General features: G+C 36.9%; 1 protein-coding gene across 1 annotated transcript in view; it reads right to left on the reverse strand.

Moving 5' to 3' along the window:
• Positions 1-2,179: 2,179 nt before the first annotated feature.
• Positions 2,180-24,914, reverse strand: part of RBM44 (RNA binding motif protein 44) — a 39,494-nt gene continuing 16,759 nt past the window's right edge. Inside the window, exons 5-16 of the mRNA XM_072719039.1 lie at positions 24,258-24,434; positions 23,547-23,730; positions 23,430-23,452; positions 23,213-23,297; positions 20,953-21,067; positions 20,087-20,215; positions 18,357-18,436; positions 18,177-18,250; positions 14,987-15,275; positions 11,646-11,791; positions 11,365-11,509; positions 2,180-3,114 (exon numbers count right to left, since the gene is read on the reverse strand). Coding sequence (XP_072575140.1) covers positions 11,380-11,509; positions 11,646-11,791; positions 14,987-15,275; positions 18,177-18,250; positions 18,357-18,436; positions 20,087-20,215; positions 20,953-21,067; positions 23,213-23,297; positions 23,430-23,452; positions 23,547-23,730; positions 24,258-24,434 — 1,432 coding nt within the window. The 3' untranslated portion in view covers positions 2,180-3,114; positions 11,365-11,379. The remainder of the gene's footprint in view (positions 3,115-11,364; positions 11,510-11,645; positions 11,792-14,986; positions 15,276-18,176; positions 18,251-18,356; positions 18,437-20,086; positions 20,216-20,952; positions 21,068-23,212; positions 23,298-23,429; positions 23,453-23,546; positions 23,731-24,257; positions 24,435-24,914) is intronic.

The following is a 24,914-nucleotide window of genomic DNA, read 5'->3' on the forward strand; positions in this document are numbered from 1 at the left end:
GACCGTGTTTCACTTTGCGCCATCCCTACGGGGGAAGATACTCACCTCCATTTTACACACCAGACAACCGAGGCACAGGGAGATTACCTCCCTTGACCAAGGCTAAACAGCTAACGGAATTGGGGCAGGAATCTGAACCCAGGAAACCTGGCTTCAGGGCCTGCATTCTTAAACAGTTCGCTGCGAGGCTTCCAGCTTCCTGGCAATGAATGCAAAGTCATTTATGGCACTCCTTGTACCATAACGAGATTCTCTGGTGTCGGGAGACTATTACTATCAGCCCTAACTTCATGCTGTTACTAAGATATAAGTTCTACATAAATAATAGCAGCTGAGGAGTTTCATAGCACTCACAGCTCACACACAACTGCTTTCCCTCCAATAGTAAAAACGTAGGCAAAGACACACGGAACCTGAAAGCAATCTTACACGGTTCCTGACAGTTTTCTAGAGGTGACAATTACAGCCGTATTGGCTTCCTACCGCTGATACAACACATTACCACAGACTTGGTGATTCAAACAAATTTATTATCTTATTCTTCTGGAGATCTGAGGTCCGACATAGGTCTCACTAGGCTAAAATCAAGATGTCGGCAGGGAGGGCTACATTCCTTCTGGTGGCTCTAGGGAACAACCTGTTTCCTTGCCTTTTCCAGCTTCTAGAGGCTACCCTCCTTCCTTGGCTCCTGGCTCCCTTTATCCATCTTCAAAGCCAGCAAGAGCAGGTAAGGATGCTTCTAGAAAGGCTATTTCCCTGATTTTCTCTTTTGCCCACCCAGATGACCCAGGATCATCTTCCAGGTCAGCTGTTTAGCAATCTTACTTACTTCTGCAATCCTAATTCCCTTTGCAAAGTGGCACATTCACATGTTTTGGGGGATGAGGACAGGACAGCCTTGGGGCTCACTACTCTGCTGACCACAGGAACTAATACTTATTAAGCATTTTATGTGCCAGGTAAATACCTGATAAGTAACAATGATATAACAGTGAAAAAGCTGCAAAATTAATAGACACAGAACCCTGGCTGGAGAACTATTCCTTTAAAAAGAAACTACTGATTATACTGGGCTTCTCACTTACACACATCATCTTCCTTGACCAGAATCGACACTGGCATCAGACAGCCCACTGGGAGGTTCTGGTGATAATCCTAGGGCATCTGCAACATTCCAGGCCTCTGATGGTCTCCAAACATAATTATTTGTATATTCTAGTTGACATAGCTAAAGCACTCTTGGTCATCCCAATTACTACAGTCTGAAAGAAAAGTGATTCTGACCAATAATACAAGAATGCCAAAATTATCTGAAATTTGGCTAGTTTGAGATATTTGAAAACTTGGGCAATTTAAACAGTCTTTTGAATTCTACAAGAGTTTTACATAATTAACTAATGTCAAATTAGAGATTTTAGCAAGTAAGATAAATATTGATTTTTCACTTGTCGTTCCAAAAGATGCACCACTGACTCCAGTTGTTACATTTACTTTGGGAGGCTTCACAACAGTCATCAGTTACTGGTCATAACTTTTTGATCTATAAATGTCACCTGAGCTTTCCCTTTAGTCTTTGAACAGGACATATTTATTTTTTTAAAAACCCTGAAAATTATAATCTCAAATGATCCCTTCTATATTTTCCTCCAAACTGAATGCAGTAACTTGGTCTGTTTGTATTCTACAAGGGGATTCCGCTTCAGCAGGGCTGTTTGGAAACAAATGACTAGGGGTATACTCCTTACTGTTGCCAGCAGGTTGAAAATGAGGTCTAGTCCCTTTTTCAACTTGATTCAACCTTAACTCTGAATGCAGCCTTTTAACACGAATAACCATACGACTTAACATAAGGGAAACAATCTCCACAATTCTCGGATTCTATTAATTTGATATCTGGCCAAAAGCAATGATTCTCAAGTCTCATTTAAGAATCCTTTCAAATTATTCTTTTGTATCCTGGAACCCAATTCCTGGCAGACATGTAGGGTGATTCTGCCAATACCTGGTGATAAAGTAATCTATGAAATAAAAACCCAAAGTCCCTTAAAGCAGGAAACTTTTGATATCCAGTAGTTTGCTGGTTAGCCTTCCCATCCACGTGTATTCCACATAAACACCCGGAGGCTCATTCACACTTGGAAATGCCATCAAACCTGCAGAAGGTATTACATTTACAATGTACTATAAATTCTGCCTTTATTAAATGCAAATACATCAAATATAAATGTTAAATGAGTAACTTTTAATCAAGCAATACCAACTCCTGAATGCTTTCAACATTTTAAACAGTTGAAGAAAACATATATTTAAATGTTCATCTTAATATTGGTAAAGCTGCAACTTTAAACAGTATGTGACTTTTAAAAAGTAAACCATTAAAGAAATTTATAGGACATACAATTAGTCTTGGAAAATTGTTGTTATTTACACTTTAACCTAACAAAGCAGAGCTTGGTACAAAACAAAAATAAGCAACGTGGTGACTATTTAAATTTAAGTGCTTTACCAAAGCACAGAAGGGTTCCTCTTCCTAGTAAAAATAGGGAAAATACATTCAAATGTTTTATACTGAAGTAAAAAATGCTTTAAATATATCACAGCATTACTTTAATTATCTTGGAAGTTTAAAAATATACACATTCCAAGATATTATGTGTCTATGAAATCAAATTGTTTATTTATGTTATCCTGTGGTCCAATCTAAGAGTCTTAAGACAACTGAAAACTGAAACAAAGAGGTTCAGGTAAATATTCTTCATGTGCAGAAATTTCATGGACTCGAACAATAAACCTTCTCTTGGTCACTAATTTTAAAAACAGACACGACCATTTTCTCTAATCCAAAATATGCAGCTTGAAGTCTCTAAATAATAAGTCTGAAATATGAAGCTCATAAACATTAGAATTATCTTTTTAATATAGAGAAGATTGTTATAATGTAGAAACAACGGCTGCTAGATGTGAAGAGGCGGCTATAAAGTAGAATAATATCTGCAGCTAAATCCACTTATTAATAAGACTATTTAATCACATCACCTTGCTATTACCACAACTTTTTCCTAAGTGTTGCAGAACATTCTCTGTAGGAGGGAACTCGTCCTTTCCAAGGAAAGTCTATATAGATCAAGAAAAAGAAAGGAGAAATCAATCATAAAACATATTGATTATACTAATTCCAATATTCCACAGAAAGATCTATAGAAGTCCCCCCCCTTCTCTGCACTCTTACTTCCCGAGGCTTCATCACCCGAGGTCCACCAGGGCCCAGGAGCAGAAGCAGACGACCTTCCGTCTCAGGTCCTGTCAGGAGGTCATCAGTGGTCACCTACCGCCACGTCACCTACCTCCCTCATCTCGTCTCATCACGGGGGCATTTTACCATCACACACCACCACAAGGAGGCTAGGCACAGTGTGATTTGAGAGACACACCACATTCACATGACCTTTATTACACTATGTTGTTGTAACTGTTTTATTATTGGTGGTTGTTGTTACTCTCTTACTGTGCCTAGTTTGCAGATTAAACTATCACAGGTTTGTGCGTACAGGAAAAAGCACAGCATACATGTAGGGTTTGGTACAATCTGTGGTTTCAGGCACCCACTGGGGATCTTGGAAGGTATCCCTGGAAGAGAAGCCGGGAGGGACTTCTGTAGTTATTTATCAGGGCACTCTGCTACTAAACCAATTGTCATTTAACTTATTTTTCATGTTTACGAATATCAAAAATACTCATTTAAATTCTATCCCTTGACGAAGCGTATCACTAAATACTACTGCATCAAAACAAACAGGCCACCAGATATCATATCCACAGAGAACTATTCAGACTGTTTCAACAGAGAAAACCGGGTATCGTCGTGGTAAAAATGTGGCAATGTCGTGAACAAAAAAAAAATCACTTACGTGAGATGTTAAACCTGTTCTATTCCCTATGAATTATCTCAGCTGGTATCATACAGCTAGACTCACGCACTGGTTTATTCATGAATTCCTACTACATGAAATTTATTAGCTTTAAAACAAAGATGTCCAGTATAATACAGATATCTCCCTCCCTGGCGAAGGCCTGGCCGGTTTGCCTGCAGCCCATACTAAAATATTTGGGTTCCCTAAGCTTGCGGTTCTTCCTGTAACATAACCCGCTGTATGTGTGGCATCACCTGGTCCTCAATGGGTTGCCTACTGCTACTGCTGCAGGGAAAGAACTCCTCTGTCTCTGTCCCAGGAGACTCATGTCTTTTGCCAGCATTAATGAAACTATGGCAAGCGAACTTGTTAGTTTGCACGTAAAATGAAATCTCAAGGCCCTGAGAGTTCTCATGAGAAGAAAAGATTTGACATTTTGTTTCTTGCTTGTTCAGAATCTGGTCACGTATGGATGGTGAATTTTATCAACAATTTCTTCATCTACTGAAATAAGGTAATTTTCCTCCATTGTTCTCTTCACAGGGCAAGTTACACTGATTTTCAAATGTTAAAGGAAACTTCCATTCCTGAAATAAAGTCAGCTTGGCCATAAAGTAGTATTATTCTTACAAATTGTTGGATTCAGTCTAATATTTTTAAAAGAATTTCTGCATCCACGTTCATGAAATTGTTCTATAATTTTCTATTCTTGTAATGTTGGTCTGGTTTTGGTATCATGACTATATGGATTTCTCTGACAACCTTAAGACTGATATTTCTTCTTCCTTAAATGTTTGAGGAATTAAGCCATATAGCCATCTGAGCCTGAATTTTATTTTGTGGGAAGAGTTTTATTTGATTCAATTTCTTTAATAAATACAAGACTAGTAAAATTTTTCTATACTTTTTTGTTAAATTGAATCTTCCTAGGAAGTTGCCCACTTCATAAAAATTTGATTATAAAGTCATTCACAATTGTCCTCTCATCTCTTCCATGACTGTAAGATATGTAGTGATATTTCTTTTGTGAAAAATATTCTTTACCTTGTTCTTACATTTTTTGCTTTATCAGTTTCATCAGGGGTCTGTCAACTTTATTATATTTCTTCAACAATCAACTTTTGGGTTTATTCATCCTTACTGTGTATTTGTTCTTACTTCAATAGCTTTCATACTTCTTGTACTTCCTTGGGGCTATTGCTTTTGTTTTTTCTTCTAACTTCTTGAGTAACAGACTCTGCTCATGAATTTTGTGTCATTTTTATGACACAGGAATTTAAGGCTATCCATGTCAAGTTACCAAGCTCTAAGAGCATCCCTCAGGTTTTGGTGTGGATTTTCATTATCATCCTTTAACTAAAACCTATGTTCTAGTTTTCATTATGTGATTTTTTTTCTTCCACTCACTGGTTATTTAGACATTTATTGCCAAACATAGTGATTCTCTATTTATCTTTCTTCGGCTGATTCCTAGGTTATTTAAATTGTAAGCAGACAACAAAGGATTTTTCAATCCTTTAGTGTTTATTGAGACTTACGTTATAGTCTAGCATATGGCCAAACTCTGTAAACATTTCAGATGACCCGAAGAGACTTAACGTTGCATGTGATGTGCCTTACATTCTATATGATGTCCAGAAAGTCAAGATGGTTATTTGGATTGTTCAAATCATTTATATTATCCCTGGTTTTTTTTTTTTTTTTGGCTTCTTCTACCAGAGAGGTATGTTAAAATTTCTCATTATAATTGTAAACTTGGCAATTTCTCCTGATAGTTCTGGAAATATCTGTTTTATATACGTCACGGTGTTTTACCAGATGCACACAAATTTCAAACTGTTATTTATTCTTGGTAAATTAAATATTTCTTCAGTAATTTTACTGCTTTAGAGTCTACTTTGTCTAATACATTAATATACCATGGTTCTTTTTCCATCCTTTTATCTTCTTCTTTTAAGATTTTATTTATTTACTTGAGATAGAGAAAGAGAGAGCAAGAGAGAGCACAAGCAGGGAAGGGGCAGAGGAAGAGGGAGTACCAGGCTCCCCACTGAGCAGGGAGCCCCGTAGGATTCCATCCCAGAACCTGAGCCAAAGGGAGATGCTTCACCGACTGACCCACCCAGGCGTCCTTCCATCCTTTTATGTTTTGATAGCCTAATATTTTTAAGACGTGTTTCTGGAGATATTCTATAGTTGGTCTTTAAAAATCCAATCTGGCAATCTTTCATAAGATTGTCTTATGAGTCTTTCATAAGACTCATATGAGTCTTTCATAAAAATTTTTTGTTCATTCACACATTCATATTTAAAAATTGACATAACTGGGCTTTCATCACCTTACTCAGTGCTTCCTATTTGCTCTGCCTATTCTAATGTGTTCTTTTCACTCTCCTTTATTACATACTTTTGTAGGTTAAAAAACACTTTTATTAATCCATACCCCCATGTTAGCATTGGTATTGTAAGTTTTTAAATATTGTGGCTAAAATATACATAACATAAAATCAACCATTTTTAAGTGTACAGTTCTTTGGCATTAAGTATATTCAGACTGTTCGGCAATCATCACCATCATCGATCTCCAGAACTCTTCCAGCTTCCTAAACAGAAACTCTTACCATTAAACAGGAACACCATTCTCCCCCTCCACCAGCCCAGTGATCACCATTCTACTTTTCTCTCTATGAATTTGACTACTCCAGGTCCCTTGTAGAAGTGGTTTCATGCAGTATTTGTGCTTTTATGACTGGCTTATTTCACCTCTCTCAGTCTTCAAAGTTCATCTATGTTGCTTCATGGGTCAGAATTTCATTCCCATCAAAGCTGAATAATATTCCATGGTATGTATATATCACACTTTGTCTAGTCATCCACTGATGGATGTTTGGACTGCTCCCACCTTTTTTAGTTCTTTTTTTTTTTAAATTTTTATTTATTTATGATAGTCACACACACACACACACACACACACACACACACACACACACACACAGAGAGGCAGAGGGAGAAGCAGGCTCCATGCACCGGGAGCCCCACGTGGGATTTGATCCCAGGTCTCCAGGATCGCGCCCTGGGCCAAAGGCAGGCGCCAAACTGCTGCGCCTGCGCCACCCAGGGATCCCACCTTTTTTAGTTCTTATGAATAATGCTGCTTTGAACACGAGTCTACAAATTACCTGTTTGTATCCCTGCTTTCAGTTCTTTCAGCTACCCAGAAGTGGAACTGCTGGATCATACGGTAATTCTATGTTTAATGTTTTGAGGAACTGCCTTACTATCTTCCATAGTGGTTGTGGTATTCCCACCAGCAATGCATGAAGTTTCTTCACTATCACTTGTCATTTTCTGTTCAGGGTTTTTTGTTTTGGGGGTGAGTTTTGTTTTTGTTTTCTGGTAATAACCATCCTAATGGATGCAAAGTGCTGTGTTGTTGTGGTTTTGATAGCATTTTCCTAATGACGAGTGATAATGAGCATATTTTTATGTGCTTATTGGCTATTTGCTTGTCTTTTTGGAGAAATATCTATTCAAATCTTTTTCCCATTTAAAAATTATGGCTTTTTAAATTGTTGCTGAGTTGTAGATATTCTTTATATATTTTGGATATTGACCCTTATCAGATAAATGATTTACAAGTACTTCCTCTCATTCTGTGAGCTGCCTCTGTTGAGAGTGTCCTTGGATGCACATTTTTAATTTTGATGAAGTCTAATTTATCTATCTTTTCATATCCAAGAAATCATTGCTAAATCCAGTGTTGTGAAGCTTTTCCTCTGTTTTAAGAGTTTTATAATTTTGGCTCCTCTGTTTAGGTCTTTGATCCATTTTGAATGAGTTTCTGTATGTAGGTTAAGGCTCCAACTTCATTTTGTGTATGCTTTAAAAATTGTTCTTTTAGGGGCACCTGGGTGGCTCAGTCGGTTAAGTGTCTGCCTTCAGCTCAGATCATGATCTTGGGGTTCTGGAGTTGAGCCCCACATCGGGTTCCCTACTTAGTCATTGGGGAGTCTGCTTCTCTCTCCCCCTGTCACTCCTGCTCTTGAGCATGTGTGTGCTCTCTCTCAAGTAAATAAATAAAATCTTTAAAAAAAAAAAAAAGATTGTTCTTTTACGGATTGCCCCAAAGATTACAACATGCATCCTTTACTTACCAAAGTCTGATACCAACTGATATATGTGTAGGAGGAGAGTTAACACAGCAGAGCTGGGACTGCTCCCCTTAGAAAGACCTGCTTGCTACACTAGCCCTTGACTAGAGTCTAGGAACTTGGATTTTGGAAGGGTTTCCACCAATCCCAGAAGTGGTAAGAGTGGCTCACTGTACTGTATGAACAACATGGCTTATGTTGAACAGTTGCTTTCCTTCTTAGAGTCTGGAACTTTGGTATGCGCTAGACAGTGGGTCCTATGTTACCAGCCCCCAATAAAAATATTGAGCATTGATTCTCCAATGTGCTTTCTTGGTATACAACATTTCATACGTGTTGTCATACATAACTCATTACTGAGAAACAAGCACACCTTGTGTGACTCTACTGGAACAGGACTCTTGGGAGCCTATAACAGCAAGGTCCCCTTTAGACAGCACCACAGGTAGTTTTTCCCTTAGTTGATTTTGTTTTGTATCATTGTGTTGTCATAAATCATAGCCATGTACAACCATATACTGAGTCATGTGAGTTTTCCAAGTGAATCAAAGCCTGTGAGGAGGAAGTACTGGGGATGCCCAACAGTACATTTTAATCTCTGCCCAATCTAGAAGATGTTTAGAATAGTAAGTAATATACTCCTTTTTCAAATTATATCCTACCATTACCATACATTTTTATTGGACCTGTAAAATGCCATTATTCTTATTTTATTCAGTCAGTACTAATTGATATGTACCACATTTTTATCTTCATTTCTCCTGTACCTCTGACCTTTCATCTAAATCACTTTCCTTCTTCCTAGAGAACACTCTTTAGGTATTTTCTTTACTATAGTGAGTTTTCTTCTAAGTAAATAAGCTATTTTAGTTTTTATGGAGTAAAGATATACTTATTTCACATTTATTCCTGAAGGCTCTTTGTGAGTATAGAACCCAAGGTTTGCAGAATTATTTAATGGCTTCTGTAAGAATCAGGTATTAATCTAATTGTTGTACTCTTGAGGTAAATTCTTTTTTCTCCGGCTGCTGTATAGATTTTCTTTTTAGCTTTGTTTTTTTTTTTTTCTGATATACTGATGTCTTTTTATTTTTCCTGCTTGGGATCTGAAGGGGTTTTATTGACTTTGCAGCTTGATGTTTCTCAACACTTAAAAAATATTTCAGCCATCTTTTTTTTTAAAAATTATGTTTGTTCTATTTTATTTCCCTTCTTTTTGTCAAAACTCAGTTGCACATATATACCTCACTCTGCATCTTCTGTTTTCTATCCTTTTCTATGTCTGTGCTTCCTTCTATAGTTTCTTCTGACCTACCTAATTCTCACTTCCAACTATTTGTCTAAAATGCTGTAGAACCTATTGACTGAGTTATTAATTTAAGTTGTTCTATTTTTCATTAATGGAATTTCCATTTTTAAAATATTTTCAGTTCTATATTGAAATTCTCAATCTTGTCTTCTGTCCCCCTGAATATAATACATCTGAATCAGTTAGCTTTTGCTGTGCAGTAAGTCATCTTCAAAACTTCATAGCTTAAAACAATGACCATCTATTTAAGCTTCTAATTCTGCCTGTTTAGCAATGGGCTGGCAGATGGGGGATTTTTCTCATCTTGGTTGGGCTTGTTTATGACTCTATGGACAGCTGCCAGGTTTGGTGGGTTGACCTCCTGATCTATGCCAGGTTCCGTCACATGTTTACCAGCAGCTGGCTATAGGCTGGAATGCCTTGGCTATGCTCCATGTAATCTTTTATCCTCTGACAGACTATCTGGGCTTCTTCACGTGGCTGCAGCAAATTTCCAAGAGACAGCAGAGTAATCAAGTCCTCTTGAAGACTAGACTTGGAAATGGCACAACTTGTCAAAGCGAATCAAAACGCTAGTCTAGATTCAAGTGGTGGGAAAACAGACTCTACATCTTGATGAAAGGAGCTTCAAAATCACATTGCAAAGGGTCACAAATGCAGGGAAGAGAGTAATTATGGCCATTTTTGCAAACAGTCTATTGATTTATTCTTTTAAGTGTCTGATAACTTAAATATCTGGAATCCCTGTGGGCAGTTTCTATTGTCTAGCATTTACGCTAGTTTTCCTTTATGTGGTCTCATTTCATGTATTAGTTATTTTTGATGGTGCACTCTTTTTACAAAATAACTAATATGTGTGAAATTGCTGGTAAAAATAATTTGAAGCCTAAAATTATATTACTTTATTCCAGATAATTTTTCTTTTCTGCTAGGTGCATGTCAGAAATAACCGTAGATCATTTCACTCCAGCTCAGGCAATAAATTCTGATACTGAGTTACAGTCCCTCTGAGGAACTATGTATTTCTGGTTCATAGTTACTACTAGAGTACAACCTGCTGGAGTTCCAATCCATTGCTAAGAGTTCACCAAGGCCCCATCTCCCTCATTTCAGTGCTATCAGAAGGACTCCTTAAACTAGCTACCCCTCTTGCAAGAATACCAGGGGAAAAGTGGTCCCAAATATTGGGCATATTTCCCTGAGACTCATCTCTGTCCCATGGCCCACTAATTCATCATTACCTGGATGGCTCTCCGGTGCCTGGTTTAAATAGATGTTCTTTACATTTATACAGCTTTTCTAGCTGTTCTCTATATCAAGTTGGCTTTAATCACCTAGATAGCAATAACTGAAAACAAATCCCCATTCACTATAACAAAGAATGCTATGTTTGCCCATATAATTAAAAATATATACACAAATTCGTTGGTACACCTTTCTGCAATAGGTAGAGCTTAATTCCCTTCCCCTTGAGTGTGGATTGCATACAATGACTCACACCTAAACTGTGACAGAAACCATTAAGTGTGAGTAGGTCACGGAGACACTGCAGCCTCCATATTGTTCCTTCTCTCTGGGGAAGCCAGCTGCCACAATGTAAAGACTCTTAAGCAGCCCCAACGGAGGCCTGTGTGGCCAACAGCCCTTTGAATGAGCCATCTTAGCAGCACATCCTCCAGTCTCAGCCAAGCCTTCTAATGGCTGCAGCCCAGGCAACATCTTGACTGCAACATCACAAGAGTTCCTAAGGGAAAACCACCCGGTTAAGCCACTCCTGAATCCTGAACTGCAAACTCTGGGATGATGAATGTCACTTAAGCAATTAAGTTTTGGGCAAATGGTTTTGCATTAATAGTTAACTAATGCAGTATGTTTGCTTCTTAATTTTATACTTATTTTGTTACCTTAAATTTAATACTATTTTTTATTTGAAAAAATCAATAGCTTAAAATTTTTAAGTAATATTTAAATATAAAAGATATACTTGATTTACCTCTTGTTGCTTCCTTTATTCCAAACTGGAAGTAGAATTTTTCAAAACAGACGAAGTCATTTCCACAATAGTATTAATAGATAAGCCATTCAGAAAACCTTTATGATTTATTCTTACTTCCTGAAGAGCATCTATAATATGTTCTCTGTACGAAAGAAAAACACACATAAGCACTTGTTCTTTCCAAAGTAACACATTCTAAATATGGGTAAGTTATCACACCGAACTATATTTTTACATAAAAATATTAAAACCACTTAAAATAGAATTGCAGCCATTACCTACTAACTTCTGGATGTAGTTCAGCCAGTCTCTTCATGATTTTGGTAAAGCTACGTAGATTCAGTGTATTTGGAGGTATGAATTGAATAGGTGGGTCAGGTATTAATTTAGTTGATTCAATCTGTTTACAATTCTTCTTGACACCCTAAATAAACATTTAAAGTTTTCTTAAAATCAGTGACCAATAGATACTTTGGCTTAATTAAAATAAAATTTAAAATTACAAATGGTAAAATAAAAGTTCCTACGAAATTTACTTTGATTTGGGATTATTTATACCAAGTAGATTTATTTGAGCCATGTTCAGAGCCATATTTTAAAAAAAAAGTCACACATGTTTTCTAACAGTGGCAAAATATTTGAAGCTATGTATAAATTAGCCTTTCTCAACTGGAATTACTTATCTGAACCACAGAACACAGGTGTTAACTATTTTCTCAATTTCTCTAAAGATAGGACATAACTAGTTCCATTCTCAGTGCACAGGAGAGGGGTTAATTCACTACATACAGTGGATATCTTAGGCTTATAGCATGGAGGCTTAGTTCTCTTACCTGACAGAGAAACACTAGTTTACATAGTAATTATAAATATTCTACATTTTATTTACTAAATATGTAGTCAATACAAACTATATGCCCAGAACTGGACCACATACTATGGAAGGAAAACTAGTCATATACAACAGAACCCCCTCCACCTATGAATCTTACAATCCAATTGAACGGATTAAATTAAAATGGTTAATTAATTACCATTAACCATGCAAGTAGGCTATAAATGGTATGAAACCACTTATATATCCCTTAAAAGTGAAAACTAAAGGAAGAACTGAGACTTTAAAGTCTAGATGAACAGACTGGGCAAGATACAGAACTACTGTCTCTCTCCCATCAGAACATTAGTAGGTTTCACTATACAAGAACACAGAGTTCTACACTGTGTTGTTCAGTGCTGCTTTCCCAGAATGTGCCCAGAATGTTTATGTATACAATTGGCATGCAATAACTGTTGAACACATACGAGTTTGGGATCCAGTAGTTTAAGTGAGTTCAAACCACAGAAAGGATGAGATTTCCAAGAAAGAAGCAAATCACTGCTAGACCACAGTAATAGCTACCATTAGGTGAGTGCATTTTCTGTGGCAGGCACTCTTCTAAGGTTTTTTTCTGTGTCAAACTCATTTAAACCTCACAACATTTGTGGAGTAGGAACTTTTACTCCCATTATAAGACGAGGAAGCTCAGACGCAGAGATTAGGTAATTTGCCCAGCCACATAATGAGTAGGTAGCAGAGACAGGCTCTGCTTTTCATTGTAGACAATAAATATTTTCTAAATAGATGAATGTAATGCATAAATGTTGAGAAGCTGAAAAAAGTGGTAATAGCTCATACATTAAATAAAAATTAACTCAAAATCTTTGTGACTATGCGTTTTGCCATGATTTCTTAGATAATACAACACTAAAAGCACAAGTTAAAAAGTAAGAAGATTGATAAATTATATTTCATCAAAATAAAAACTCTTTTAAGGTGTATTAGAAGGAAAAGACTAAGTACAGGTTAGAAAGAGTATTCCTAAATCACGGATGTATCTTATAAAAGGTGTGTGTACTCAGAACATTAAAAACCTCTCAAAAAAAAAAAAAAAAAACCTCTCAAAGCTCAATAAAAAACAATTCATCAATCGATGGACACTTGGGTGGTTGCCATAATCTGGCTATTGTAAATAATGCTGCTATAAAAATCAAGGTCTATGTATCCCTTTGAATTAGTATTTTTGTATTCTTTGGGTAAATACTCAGTAGTGCAATTGCTGGGTCATAGGTTGCTTCTATTTTTAACTGAGAAACCTCCATAGTCTTTTCCAGAATGGCTGCACCATCTTGCATTCCCACCAACAGTGTAAGAGGGCTCCTCTTTCTCCACATCCTTGCCAACATCTGTTGTTTGCTGTGTTGTTGATTTTAGCCGTTATGACATGTGTGAGGTAGTATCTCATTGTGGTTTTGATTTGCATTTCCCTGATAAGTGATGTTGGGTATATTCTCACATGTCTGTTGGCCATCTGGATGTCATCTTTGGAAAAATGTCTATTCATGTCTTCTACTCATTTTTAAATCATTACTCATCTTTTGGAATTGATGAATGGAGAAAGAAGATGTGTGTGTGTGTGTGTGTGTGTGTGTGTGTGTGTGTGTATATATATATATATACCGATATATATTGATGTAAGGAAGAATTGAATCACCATTAACTGTAACCATTCCAGTTAGCTATATGTTAACTGGAATTTAAATAAAAACCTAAAAAACATAACCCAATAAAAATGGTCAAAACATGAACAGGAATGAAATGCTATTACCAAACAATATGGATTACTCTCAAATGCAGTAAGCTGTCAGACTAATAAGGTTACATAATATTCATTTATATGACATTCTGGAAAAGGTAAAATAAGAACAGGAAACAGAGACATTCCAGACAACGTTCTGGAATGATGGAATGATGGAACCGTGCTGTATCCTGATTGTGGTGGTAGTTACACGTCCATGTGCATTGCCTAAACTCAGAAATACCAAAAGGAGTGAATTTTACTCTATGTAAATTTTTAAAAAATTTGTGGCATTCCTCTAGGACCCTGGGCATTTTGCTGAGCAGTGGAGACAAGAGTGAAGGGGGCAACTTCATCATTTTCCATGTAGTGTTTAAAACCCCAGTGAGGGGGATCCCTGGGTGGCACAGCGGTTTAGCGCCTGCCTTTGGCCCAGGGCGCGATCCTGGAGACCCGGGATCGAATCCCGCATCGGGCTCCCGGTGCATGGAGCCTGCTTCTCCCTCTGCCTGTGTCTCTGCCTCTCTCTCTCTCTGTGTGACTATCATAAATAAATAAAAATTAAAAAAATAAAATAAAACCCCAATGAGGTAAAATTGAGGGCATATAATAATAAAATGACTATATTTTATGGTTTTAATGATTATGAATTAAGGATCAACTTTGAAAAAAGATGATGGGAGAGTGTAACTAACTACTTACATAGGAATAGTGTCCAAGAAAAGGAGGAAAAAAGACTGCAAAGTACTGGCAAAGAGTCTAGTTAAAGGTAAAAAGAAATAGTCTATACCAGGCCCACAAAGATCTATTTCACCCTCCTCCCCCAAGAGCAACTAAGTCATACAAAAAACAGGTTATGGTGGACTCAAGGTTAGAAATGATACAGATTAACATTCTCATTCCCACTTCAAGATCCCTGATTCTGGAGTTATTGTTCTACAAACCTACTTATTGCGCTATGGCCTATACAAAGACCATTTAAGGGATCCAACAAGAAAACTAACCTTCTGGTCAAAAGGAAAAAACTCATTGTCTTGTTCAGATCCCAGCTGCCTTGGCCTAGTTCTGGGCAATCTTGAAATAGAGGAGACTGAGTTAATTTCTTTGTTGGTGTTTCTCTCCAAATTATTCCAAGTAACTCTATTTCCATTTTTGCAGGAAAGTGGTGATGTATATTCTCCAGGAGTTTTAACAAGCCGCACATTTACTGACTTTCCATTTATTTCTATCCCATTCATTTCTTTCACGGCCATCTTTGCATCAATATTTTTTTTAAAAGCAAGGGATGCATATCTAACATATAAAAGGAGAAAATAAAGGTTGTTAATGACTAAAGTGCCTCACACTTCACTTTGTAACTACTGGATACAGACATATCTTTTACAAGAATAGATGCCCCTAAAAATAAAATGGTTACTATGCTTTCCTTGGGATTAGGAAGGATATTTATTATTTAGGATAACTAAATAAAAACAAATTAGAGGCCCTTGGGTAGCTCAGCTGGTTAAGTGTCTGCCTTTGGCTCAAGTCATGATATCAGGGTCCTGGGATCGAGCCCACATCGAGCTCCCTGCTCAGCGGGGAGCCTGTTTCTTCTCCCCCTTCTGCCCCCCACCTCTGTTTCTGTTCTGTCTTTTTCAAATAAATAAAATCTTTTAAAAAACCCAAATATGGTAAGTAAAAGACAGCATTTCTTGTTAATTCTCTCCTATTAATTTCACATTAAAATTTAATGTAAAACATTTGCAAAGTTGCTATATGACAGAGTAACAGATTACTAGTCTTAGGATAATTGATTATTTTTTCTAAAAAACTTAAAATTAATCTCTCTATATAAAACATAACCCTGAGGTGGATCAAAGGCTTAAATGTGAAAGGCAAATTTTAAAAACATTTGGCAGAATATGTAAGATAATGTCCTTAAGACCTTGTAGTGGAGGGCAGCCCCGGTGGCACAGCGGTTTAGTGCTGCCGGCAGCCTTGGGTGTGATCCTGGAGACCCAGGATCGAGTCCCAAGTCGGGCTCCCTGCATGGAGCCTGCTTCTCCCTCTCCCTGTTTCTCTGCCTCTCTCTCTCTGTCTCTCATGAATAAATAAATAAAATCTTAAAAAAAAAAAAAAAGACCTTGTAGTGGAAAAAATAGGACCAAAAATGCAGTCAGAAAAATCTAATCAGAATTATAACCATCTGACTGAGAAAGTTAGGCAAGAGTCATCCTTCTGAAATCACCAGCCATAGAGGTGTCAGTGGAAGGAGATAAATCAAATCTGAAACAGAGTTGTTTTCAGAAGACACAACTATGGATATACTTTTGTAAGTTCCTGTATTTTTCTTTTAAAATGTGTTTTCTAGGGGCTCCTGGGTGGCTCGTGTTTGAGCGTCTGCCTTCAGCTCAGGTCATGATCCTAGGGTCCTGGGATCGAGTCCCACATCGGGCTCCCTGTGAGGACTCTGCTTCTGCCTCTGCCTGTCTCTGCCTCTTTCTCTATGTCTTATGAATGAATAAATACTTAGAAGTATTTAAATAAAATAAGTAAATAATATCTTTTTAAAAAATGTGTTTTCTAAACTTCCACACAGGTTGTATAATGCTTCAAATAGTAAAATAAAACAAAATAAAACAAACAAAAAAAACCAAGTTTTTTTTTTTTTTTTTTTTAAGGATTTAACGGGATCCCTGGGTGGCTCAGCAGTTTAGCACCTGCCTTTGGCCCAGGGCCTGAACCTGGAGTCCCAGGATTGAGTCCCACATTGGACTCCCCGTGTGGAGCCTGCTTCTCCCTCTGCCTGTGTCTCTGCCTCTCTCTCTGCGTCTCTCATGAATAAATAAATAAATAAAACGGGACTCCAGAACCATGCCCTGGGCCAAAGGCAGGCGCTAAACTCTGAGCCACCCCGGGATCCCCAATAAATAAAATCTTTTTAAAAAAAGGATTCAACAAATACGAAAAGAGTATTTCACATCAAGTAATACTTCCAAGGCTTACAAAACTACTTTAACATAGTGGGACGTATTAACAACACATCAATAGGTCAAATAAAAAAAGCACGGACAGCCCGGGTGGCTCAGCGGTTTAGTGCTGCCTTCAGCCCAGGGCCTGACCCTGGAGACCCGGGATCAAGTCCCACGTTGGGCTCCCTGCATAGAGCCTGCTTCTCCCTCTGCCTGTCTCTCTCTCTCTCTCTCTCTCTCTCTCTCTCTCTGTCTCTCATGAATAAATAAAATCTTAAAAGAAAAAAGCATGTGATCAAAGCAATATCACAGCTTTTTTTTTTTTTTTTTTTTTTTTTTTGAGAGAAAGCATGAGGTGGAGGGGGGGGAAGCAGGAAAGGGAGCGAGAGAAAATCTTAAGCAGGCTCCACGCCCAGCACAAATCCTGACACAGGCTCGATCTCACAACCCTGAGATCATGACCTGAGCCAAATTCAAAAGTCAGACACCCAACAGACTGAGCCACCCAGACACCCATATAAGACCCTTTCTTAATTGGTAAAGACTTTTATATATAAAATAAACAGCTATCCTCATTAGTGATAAAATAGTTAAGGCATTTCTATTAAGTTATCACCACTATTATTTGATGATTTTAAATGTTGCTGCAATGTCAAAAAACAGAAAGCATTATGATACAAATTGGAAATGACTGTATGTAGATGATGTATAAAACATAAAAGCATCAACTAAAAGGTAATTAAAATAAAAAATAATAAACCTATACAATTTTCTGAGTGTCTATTAAATGCTTGGCTTTATTCCTATTGATTTATTAACTAGTAATTGTCTCTCAACAATGAGATGAAGGTACTATTATTACCCTCATTTACAAATGAAGAACCTAAGGTATGGAAAGGTTAAGTAACTTGCCCAAATTTATTCAGCAAGTTACAGATGCAACTGGGAACAGAACCCAAAGCCATAAGCCATCTAGCTACAGAGCCCATTCTCTTAATGAAACTCTACTGCTCCTACAAAATGGTAAGGAAACAGGAGTAAGTGCATGAAAATCAATAACAAATTAATGGCAAATTAAAAAGTATAATGGAAGATTTGATTGGGAATAGGAATCAAGGAAGGAGTTCCACCAGGTTGGTAAAGCTCTGTGGAAATGGCCCCTGACTTTATCACCACTGTGGCTACTGTCCACTACAGAACCCCTGGCACACAGCACACCTACTGAATTTGGGAAACCTACCTATAATTAGTAGAAGAATCATAAATTGAAATTTCAGAAACTTGGTACTTCTGGAAATGAGACCTTAAATCAGCCTAAAAGAAAAATAAAAGCTTGTGAAAGGAAGAAAAATAAAAAATATCAAAATGTGAACAATTAATACATTTTAGAATGAAATTCAGAAAATAAGTCCTGGCATACCTCAGATACTGAAGAGCAGAGACCACCAACATGTATCAAATACCCTTTATCTTTTCGTAAAGGTTCAATATTCTTCATTTCTGCTTGTAGACAAATATAAGACCATTATTGTTTAATGTTTTAAAAGAAATGTGAAGACCATTTAAAAAAAATCACAAGGCTTCTTACAAAGTTATTACCGAATATCAGAACTAGACTGAAGACCAAGAGCCTAGAGTATAGTTTTAAGTTCTTAGGGCCTTAATCCTATCATCTTCAAAATAATAAGCTTGGACTGGTTAATATCAAGTCTCTTGTAGCTCAAAAATGGGCCAATAACATCGAGTCAGGATAATCAATCACAACATAACTAAGAAGGTGTCTTTTATTTGTCTTTGGTTCACAGAAGTGCATCCAAGATGCTGGATGCAGAGAGAACCCAAACTGCCCCAGGTTAACACTGGCTGGGGCTTATGTATATTCATTTCTGTCCTGGGGAAACATCACACCAACAAAAAACCTCTGAGTCAGAAAAATAGCAACAGCAAGTATACAGCCTGTTAACGGCAACGGCACATTAGAAAAAAAAGGGGTGGGGTACAAACACCTGGATTCGCATAGCACTTTTTGGGAACCACAAATATTAGGATTACATATACAGTTTTTTTCCATTCTCAGAATGTATTTTCATGGTGTGCATCTTGAAGAGAACTTGGTCTGAAATCAAAAGGGATTCACTGAATTGAGACTCTTTCAATTTACTGGTAAAACTCACACTTGGTACACAATAAATATTTGTTGAATGAATTCTTAAAGTAGTTTTAATTTATTGGTTTTCTATTTGTATATAATAATGGGAGGGCAGCCCTAGTGGCTCAGCGGTTTGACGCTGCCTTCAGCCCAGGGCCTGATCCTGGAGACCCAGGATTGGGTCCCACATCGGACTCCCCATGTGGAGCCTGCTTCTTCCTCTCCCTGTGTCTCTGCCTCTCTCTCTCTGTGTCTCTCATGAATAAATAAATAAAATCTTAAAAAAAAAACTAATGGATAGTTGTAATTTTTATTTTTTTCACTCAATAATAATAGCCTAACATCTCCTGAATGCCCCTCGTTACTGCAGGCATTATTTACACAAGCAAAAAAGCCCAGTAAAACCATTGCTATCATGTAAAATAAAATGAAAGCATACAGAAATAAAGGAAAGGAAGGTAGCATATATTTAGAAATGATAGAAGGGCAATGATCACAGATACTAGAGGAAATTCCAACCATTATAAGCAATTAAAGACTAAAGATGAAAACATTCCTGAAATAGACCAAATCATTAAGGGGAAGCAGACCATTTGGATCCCTTGTGCCCACTGACAGAAAGTGCTGGCTGCCGGCCAGACACTGGGAGCTGGTTCTGCTCACCACATGTCCCTCTCCTGGGGAATGTCCATCGAGGGCTCAGAGGAAGAGTGTGCCGGGAGGAGCACTTGGGGTGGCCTGGAGTGGCAAGAGAGGTCACGGACCCCTACTGCTAACTAAATCTGGGGTTTAAGCTTTTAGTTTTCCGAAAGAGAAATGAACATTTGAAACTGATGTACTCTCTAGAAAAATTGACCTTTGTCCAATTTCTCATGTTTTGTAATTTTAAAGGAAAGCCACAACAATAAAATATTAAAACAGTTCAGTTTCAAGAATAACACAGAAGATGGTCACAAAATGATCTAGAATTGGATTTTCTTAGTAAATTTTTATGGACCAACCTTGTGGAAACTTTGGATCTCCTTTGTCTTTTTCTATTTGAGTTTCTTGTATTCCTGAGAAATCAATTCCTGTCAGGTTTTCTTTAGCATCAAACCAGTCTTCACTTACTTCTCGGTAACTTTTGCAGTCTGAGAAATTGAATGGAAGTAGCTGTAAATTATGTACCATGTTACTCTCTGAGAAATTATACTCTCTGAGAAATTATCTAAAAAGCTTCTCAGAATGAATCACTATGATGACAATTACTAGTTTTATGTAGAAATAAATATCAGCCAAGTATAAACTAAGCATAAAGATTCTTTGAGAAGGGTTTTTTTTTGCTACTCCCTGAATAAAAAATACTATTATGAGTAATCTGCTTCTCAGTTTTAATAAACAGATTCCTAGCTTATTATAAGCCTTACTTTTCTGATTTTTAAATTATCCTTTACTGATGAAGAGACACATTTTTATACACAGAATAATAGTAAACACCTTTAAAAAGGGATTCATCAGTACTGTATCTCTATTTCATTAAAAGCCAAATTAATAATTTTTGGGGAATGATTATAATCTCTTTCCATAGAGGACTAAGTGAAAACAAAGGATAATTTACATAGATACAAACTGGACAGAGGAAGAATTTTTATATTGGAAAACATGAACCAGAAGAATAAATCTGTATTATTATTTAACATTACCAAATATATTAAGTAATCTTATAGACGTTAAGTAGATATAGTAAGAACATACTTAACATTCATAATCAGAATGATGCCATCCAGTCAATTAAAAATATTTGATTTAATCACTGGGCACTAGGACTATTTTAAACTTTGCTATTTGTTTTTGGGCAATGACACAGGACTTATATCTTCACACTGACCTTTGTCATCGAGTTTCAGCTGACTAAAGTCTATATTTATGTCACCATTTTTTAAACCATCTTCCTTGGGTGATGCATCCTGTTTAGGAGGACTCTTGTCAGACAGTAAGGACATCTGAGGATTAAAATAAAAACAACAACAGTAAACACGAACCAACAGTTACTGCACTGTTACTCTGTGGCAGGCACTCTTCACTACATTGTTCAGTCCTCACAACAATGAAGGCAACGAGAGCAAAATCATTCTCTGTAGGTGAGCAACTCGAAGTGAATAACTTGCTCCTTTCCTTTATGTCAGCCACATTATATTTGTCTACAAGCAGAAATGAAGAATATTGAACCTTTACGAAAAGATAAAGGGTATTTGATACATGTTGGTGGTCTCTGCTCTTCAGTATCTGAGGTATGCCAGGACTTATTTTCTGAATTTCATTCTAAAATGTATTAATTGTTCACATTTTGATATTTTTTATTTTTCTTCCTTTCACAAGCTTTTATTTTTCTTTTAGGCTGATTTAAGGTCTCATTTCCAGAAGTACCAAGTTTCTGATATTTCAATTTATGATTCTTCTACTAATTATACGTAGGTTTCCCAAATTCAGTAGACTAATGAGAATAAGGATTCGAACCTGGCCTGTGTACAGTGACTGTATGCAACACTATATTTTTAGCAGAGTGTGGCACACATACACTCCGGAAGTACTTAAGATGATTTTCAGAAGTGTACATATAAGTATTTTTCACTTAACAACTAACAATAATATACCTAACAATTAAGAGTAATATATTTAATGTGTGCTTATATATACCTTTTATTTATAAAAAGTAGCATTTTTTCCCATATGTAATACTTTTTACACATAATTTAAAAAGGAGAATCATTTAGGGGTGCCTGGAGAATTCAGTCAGTTGAGTGTCTGGCTCTTGATTTTGGCTCAGGTCACAATCTCAGGGTCACGGGACTGAGCCTGTGTCAGGCTCCACATTCAGCAGGGAGTCTGCTTGAGATTCTCTCTCTCCCTCTGCCCCACCCCCATCCTCCACTCCAGTGCACTCTCTCTAAAATAAATGAAATAAATCTTTTTTTTAAAAGAAAATTACAAAGCAAATAATGTTATAAGTAATATATGGCTATAGGAAATTGTGAAGATGGTACACAAGTAGTTGAAATGTAGCAACATTACCCTATACTATACTGGTATTCACACATCATCTGCTAATTTAATGAGACAGATGTCAAAATTTCATCCTAAATTATAATAGGTTTTGTTTTAGAGCCCAAACTAAGATTATATAAAAATTGTTGTATGTGCATCTTGTACTTTTAGAAATAATTGGTCTCCCCCAATAAGCAGGTTATCTATCTCATTATTACCTTAGAATGATGAAAAAAATCCTCCAGAACATTACATACTATTAAATGAACAAGTTTTAGCAAATTATGTAAGAAATGTGAGAATATAAAAATCTGGTTTTAGATCTGTTACATCTTTGTGGATAACAGATTTTTTTTTAAACATGTAGGACGATGGAATACATGATTTGCTAAAATAATTGACTTTTAATCATGTATTAATTGAAAAGTATATTTGAAATGCATCTTATTATTTAAGACTACTCCAATGGTATAAACTCAGGGTTGAGGCCAAAATCAGAAAACAGAAACAAACTTCAGCTTTTCTACTGCACGGTCTCACCTCAGAATGGGATATAACCTGTGTTTCTATACCACTTCACAATCTGCAGTGTCCTCACACAGACTGTCACTGGACACACAATTCCTTAGAGGGTGACAAGAGAGACCAAGAACAGCTACCTATGAGAGGCATTTAAAATTTTTGTCATTTCAATAAAGAAAGAATTAAACCTTTGTCCAAAATGAATGACGTATTTCTTTACCTCAGGAGATACAGATAACGATTGACAAGCTTTAAGCACACTGGATCAGCATGTTGGTGGCCCTAGGTCATGGCTGCCTTAGACAGTTCAGGTCTATACCTACTGTCATGGTGAGTCATTAATGTCACGGCCTGTCATCCTCAGAAGTCTCCTGGTTTGATGGGTCACCCTACTGAACATAGACCACTGTCCACTGTTTGATCAGGACATGTTCCTTCTAACCACTTGTATCCCTCAAATGGTAGTACACAAAGCCAGCTGAGTGGAAAGAAAGATGTGAGAGCCTCTGAAACTTACGGTTTACTTAAAGCCATAAAATTACATATTTATACCAATGAACTACTTTTAAAAAAAATCTCACTTGAGGGAGTGTCTTTTTTATGCTTGAAGAGACGTCAGCATCACATGTACTTGGATTACCTAGTTCAGGATCTGCTCCTGAAAAGCTAAACAGACAAATGTTTCATTAAATAGCTTATCAATGTTCTGAAAAAGGACCAACAGAAAATTTAAAGTTAACTAAATAAAGCAATTTTTAAGAGCTAATGAATTCTACATTAGATGAAACCATAACTTACACATGTGATTCTTCTTTCGTTAGCTTTAAAGAGAGAAAAGGGAAGACAAATCCTTTAGTTAAAAATGCATTCTGTGTAAATAGAGTAATATTTTAATTCTAAAACACACACACGTACCGTGGAAGCAAACGCAGACAAGGTTGATAATAACTTTGACTCCACGGCCAGTGGGGGCAGCTCTTCCAGAGGCATGCCTTTGTTTATCTTTTCTTTTAAACTCTCATATCTAACCTTTAAATCTCCCAAAACAGACAGCAGTGCTGGTGCTAATTCCTTCTTAGTAGAATTACTTGGTAAATATCTGTTCAAAAGTCAAGTTTACAAAACTCCTTAGGCACAAGTCATCCACTTAACACATTATGCATTATGTTACATTATATTATATTACATTATACTACATCGTACTACACGCTGAATTCTGACTCTACCAGGTCTTTACAGATTTTTTTCTTTGAAATGTTTAGTAAAAAAAAAAAAAAAGACATGTTTAGTAAAAGAAAACATTCTTCTCGGGGCAGCAGAAGCAGCCCTCAGCATAGAAGCTGGAGAGAATGCGCCAGGATGTCATGCCAACTCTGCAACGGACTCCAACCACATTGGAAATGCCCTGTCGATCTTTCCACTGGATTCACCATCCCAACACATCTTGCTGCCTCCCCATGGAATTAAAATCTCCTGTGTCAGTTAACAAACCCAGTTAACAATCTACCCCTCACTTTGCCTCTTAAAAATAAAAATCAATAAATTTTAAATTTAAATTTAAATTGGTATAAATTTAAAGCTTGTAATAACTTTCTAAGAAGATAGAGGTTTCAAATTAACAGTCACCTATTGACCCCTGCCCTGTTTTCCACTACAAGCCTGTAAATATCAGTGCAGTGGCGGTGACACATCTGATAGTGAACATTTAAGAGGTGCAACTCTGCTTTGATGGCTCTCTGCATGAGTTTCTGACAGCAATTTGATGGCAAATTCTTCTCCGGCTCTTTAGAAAGTCGACATTCCCTTTAAAATAAAAGACTGGATTAGGTAAGATTCCAAATATTTTTCTCTGTTCATGACATGCCTCTCAAAGAGATTTTAAATTTCTTACACTTTCCTGTCAAGTTTAAATCAATTTCTACTAAGATGGAAGGGCTGTAGGAACATATTACATCCTCAGAAAATAAGGATGTCAAGTCAAAGGTAAATATTTCTTTCTAGAAGTCAAGGAAGTAAAACAATTTCCAATTTATACTTTCTTTTATCAGAAAAGGATTCTTTTTTTTTAAAGATTGATTGATTTATGATAGACACAGAGAGAGAGAGAGAGAGAGAGAGAGAGAGGCAGAGAGAGAGGCAGAGACACGGGCAGAGGGAGAAGCAGGCTCCATGCCAGGAGCCCGACGCGGGACTCGATCCCGGGACTCCAGGATTGCGCCCTGGGCCAAAGGCAGGTGCTAAACCACTGAGCCACCCAGGGATCCCCTCAGAAAAGGATTCTGA

Source organism: Vulpes vulpes, chromosome 9 (genome assembly GCF_048418805.1).
Source record: "Vulpes vulpes isolate BD-2025 chromosome 9, VulVul3, whole genome shotgun sequence".
Classification (NCBI taxonomy): domain Eukaryota; kingdom Metazoa; phylum Chordata; class Mammalia; order Carnivora; family Canidae; genus Vulpes; species Vulpes vulpes.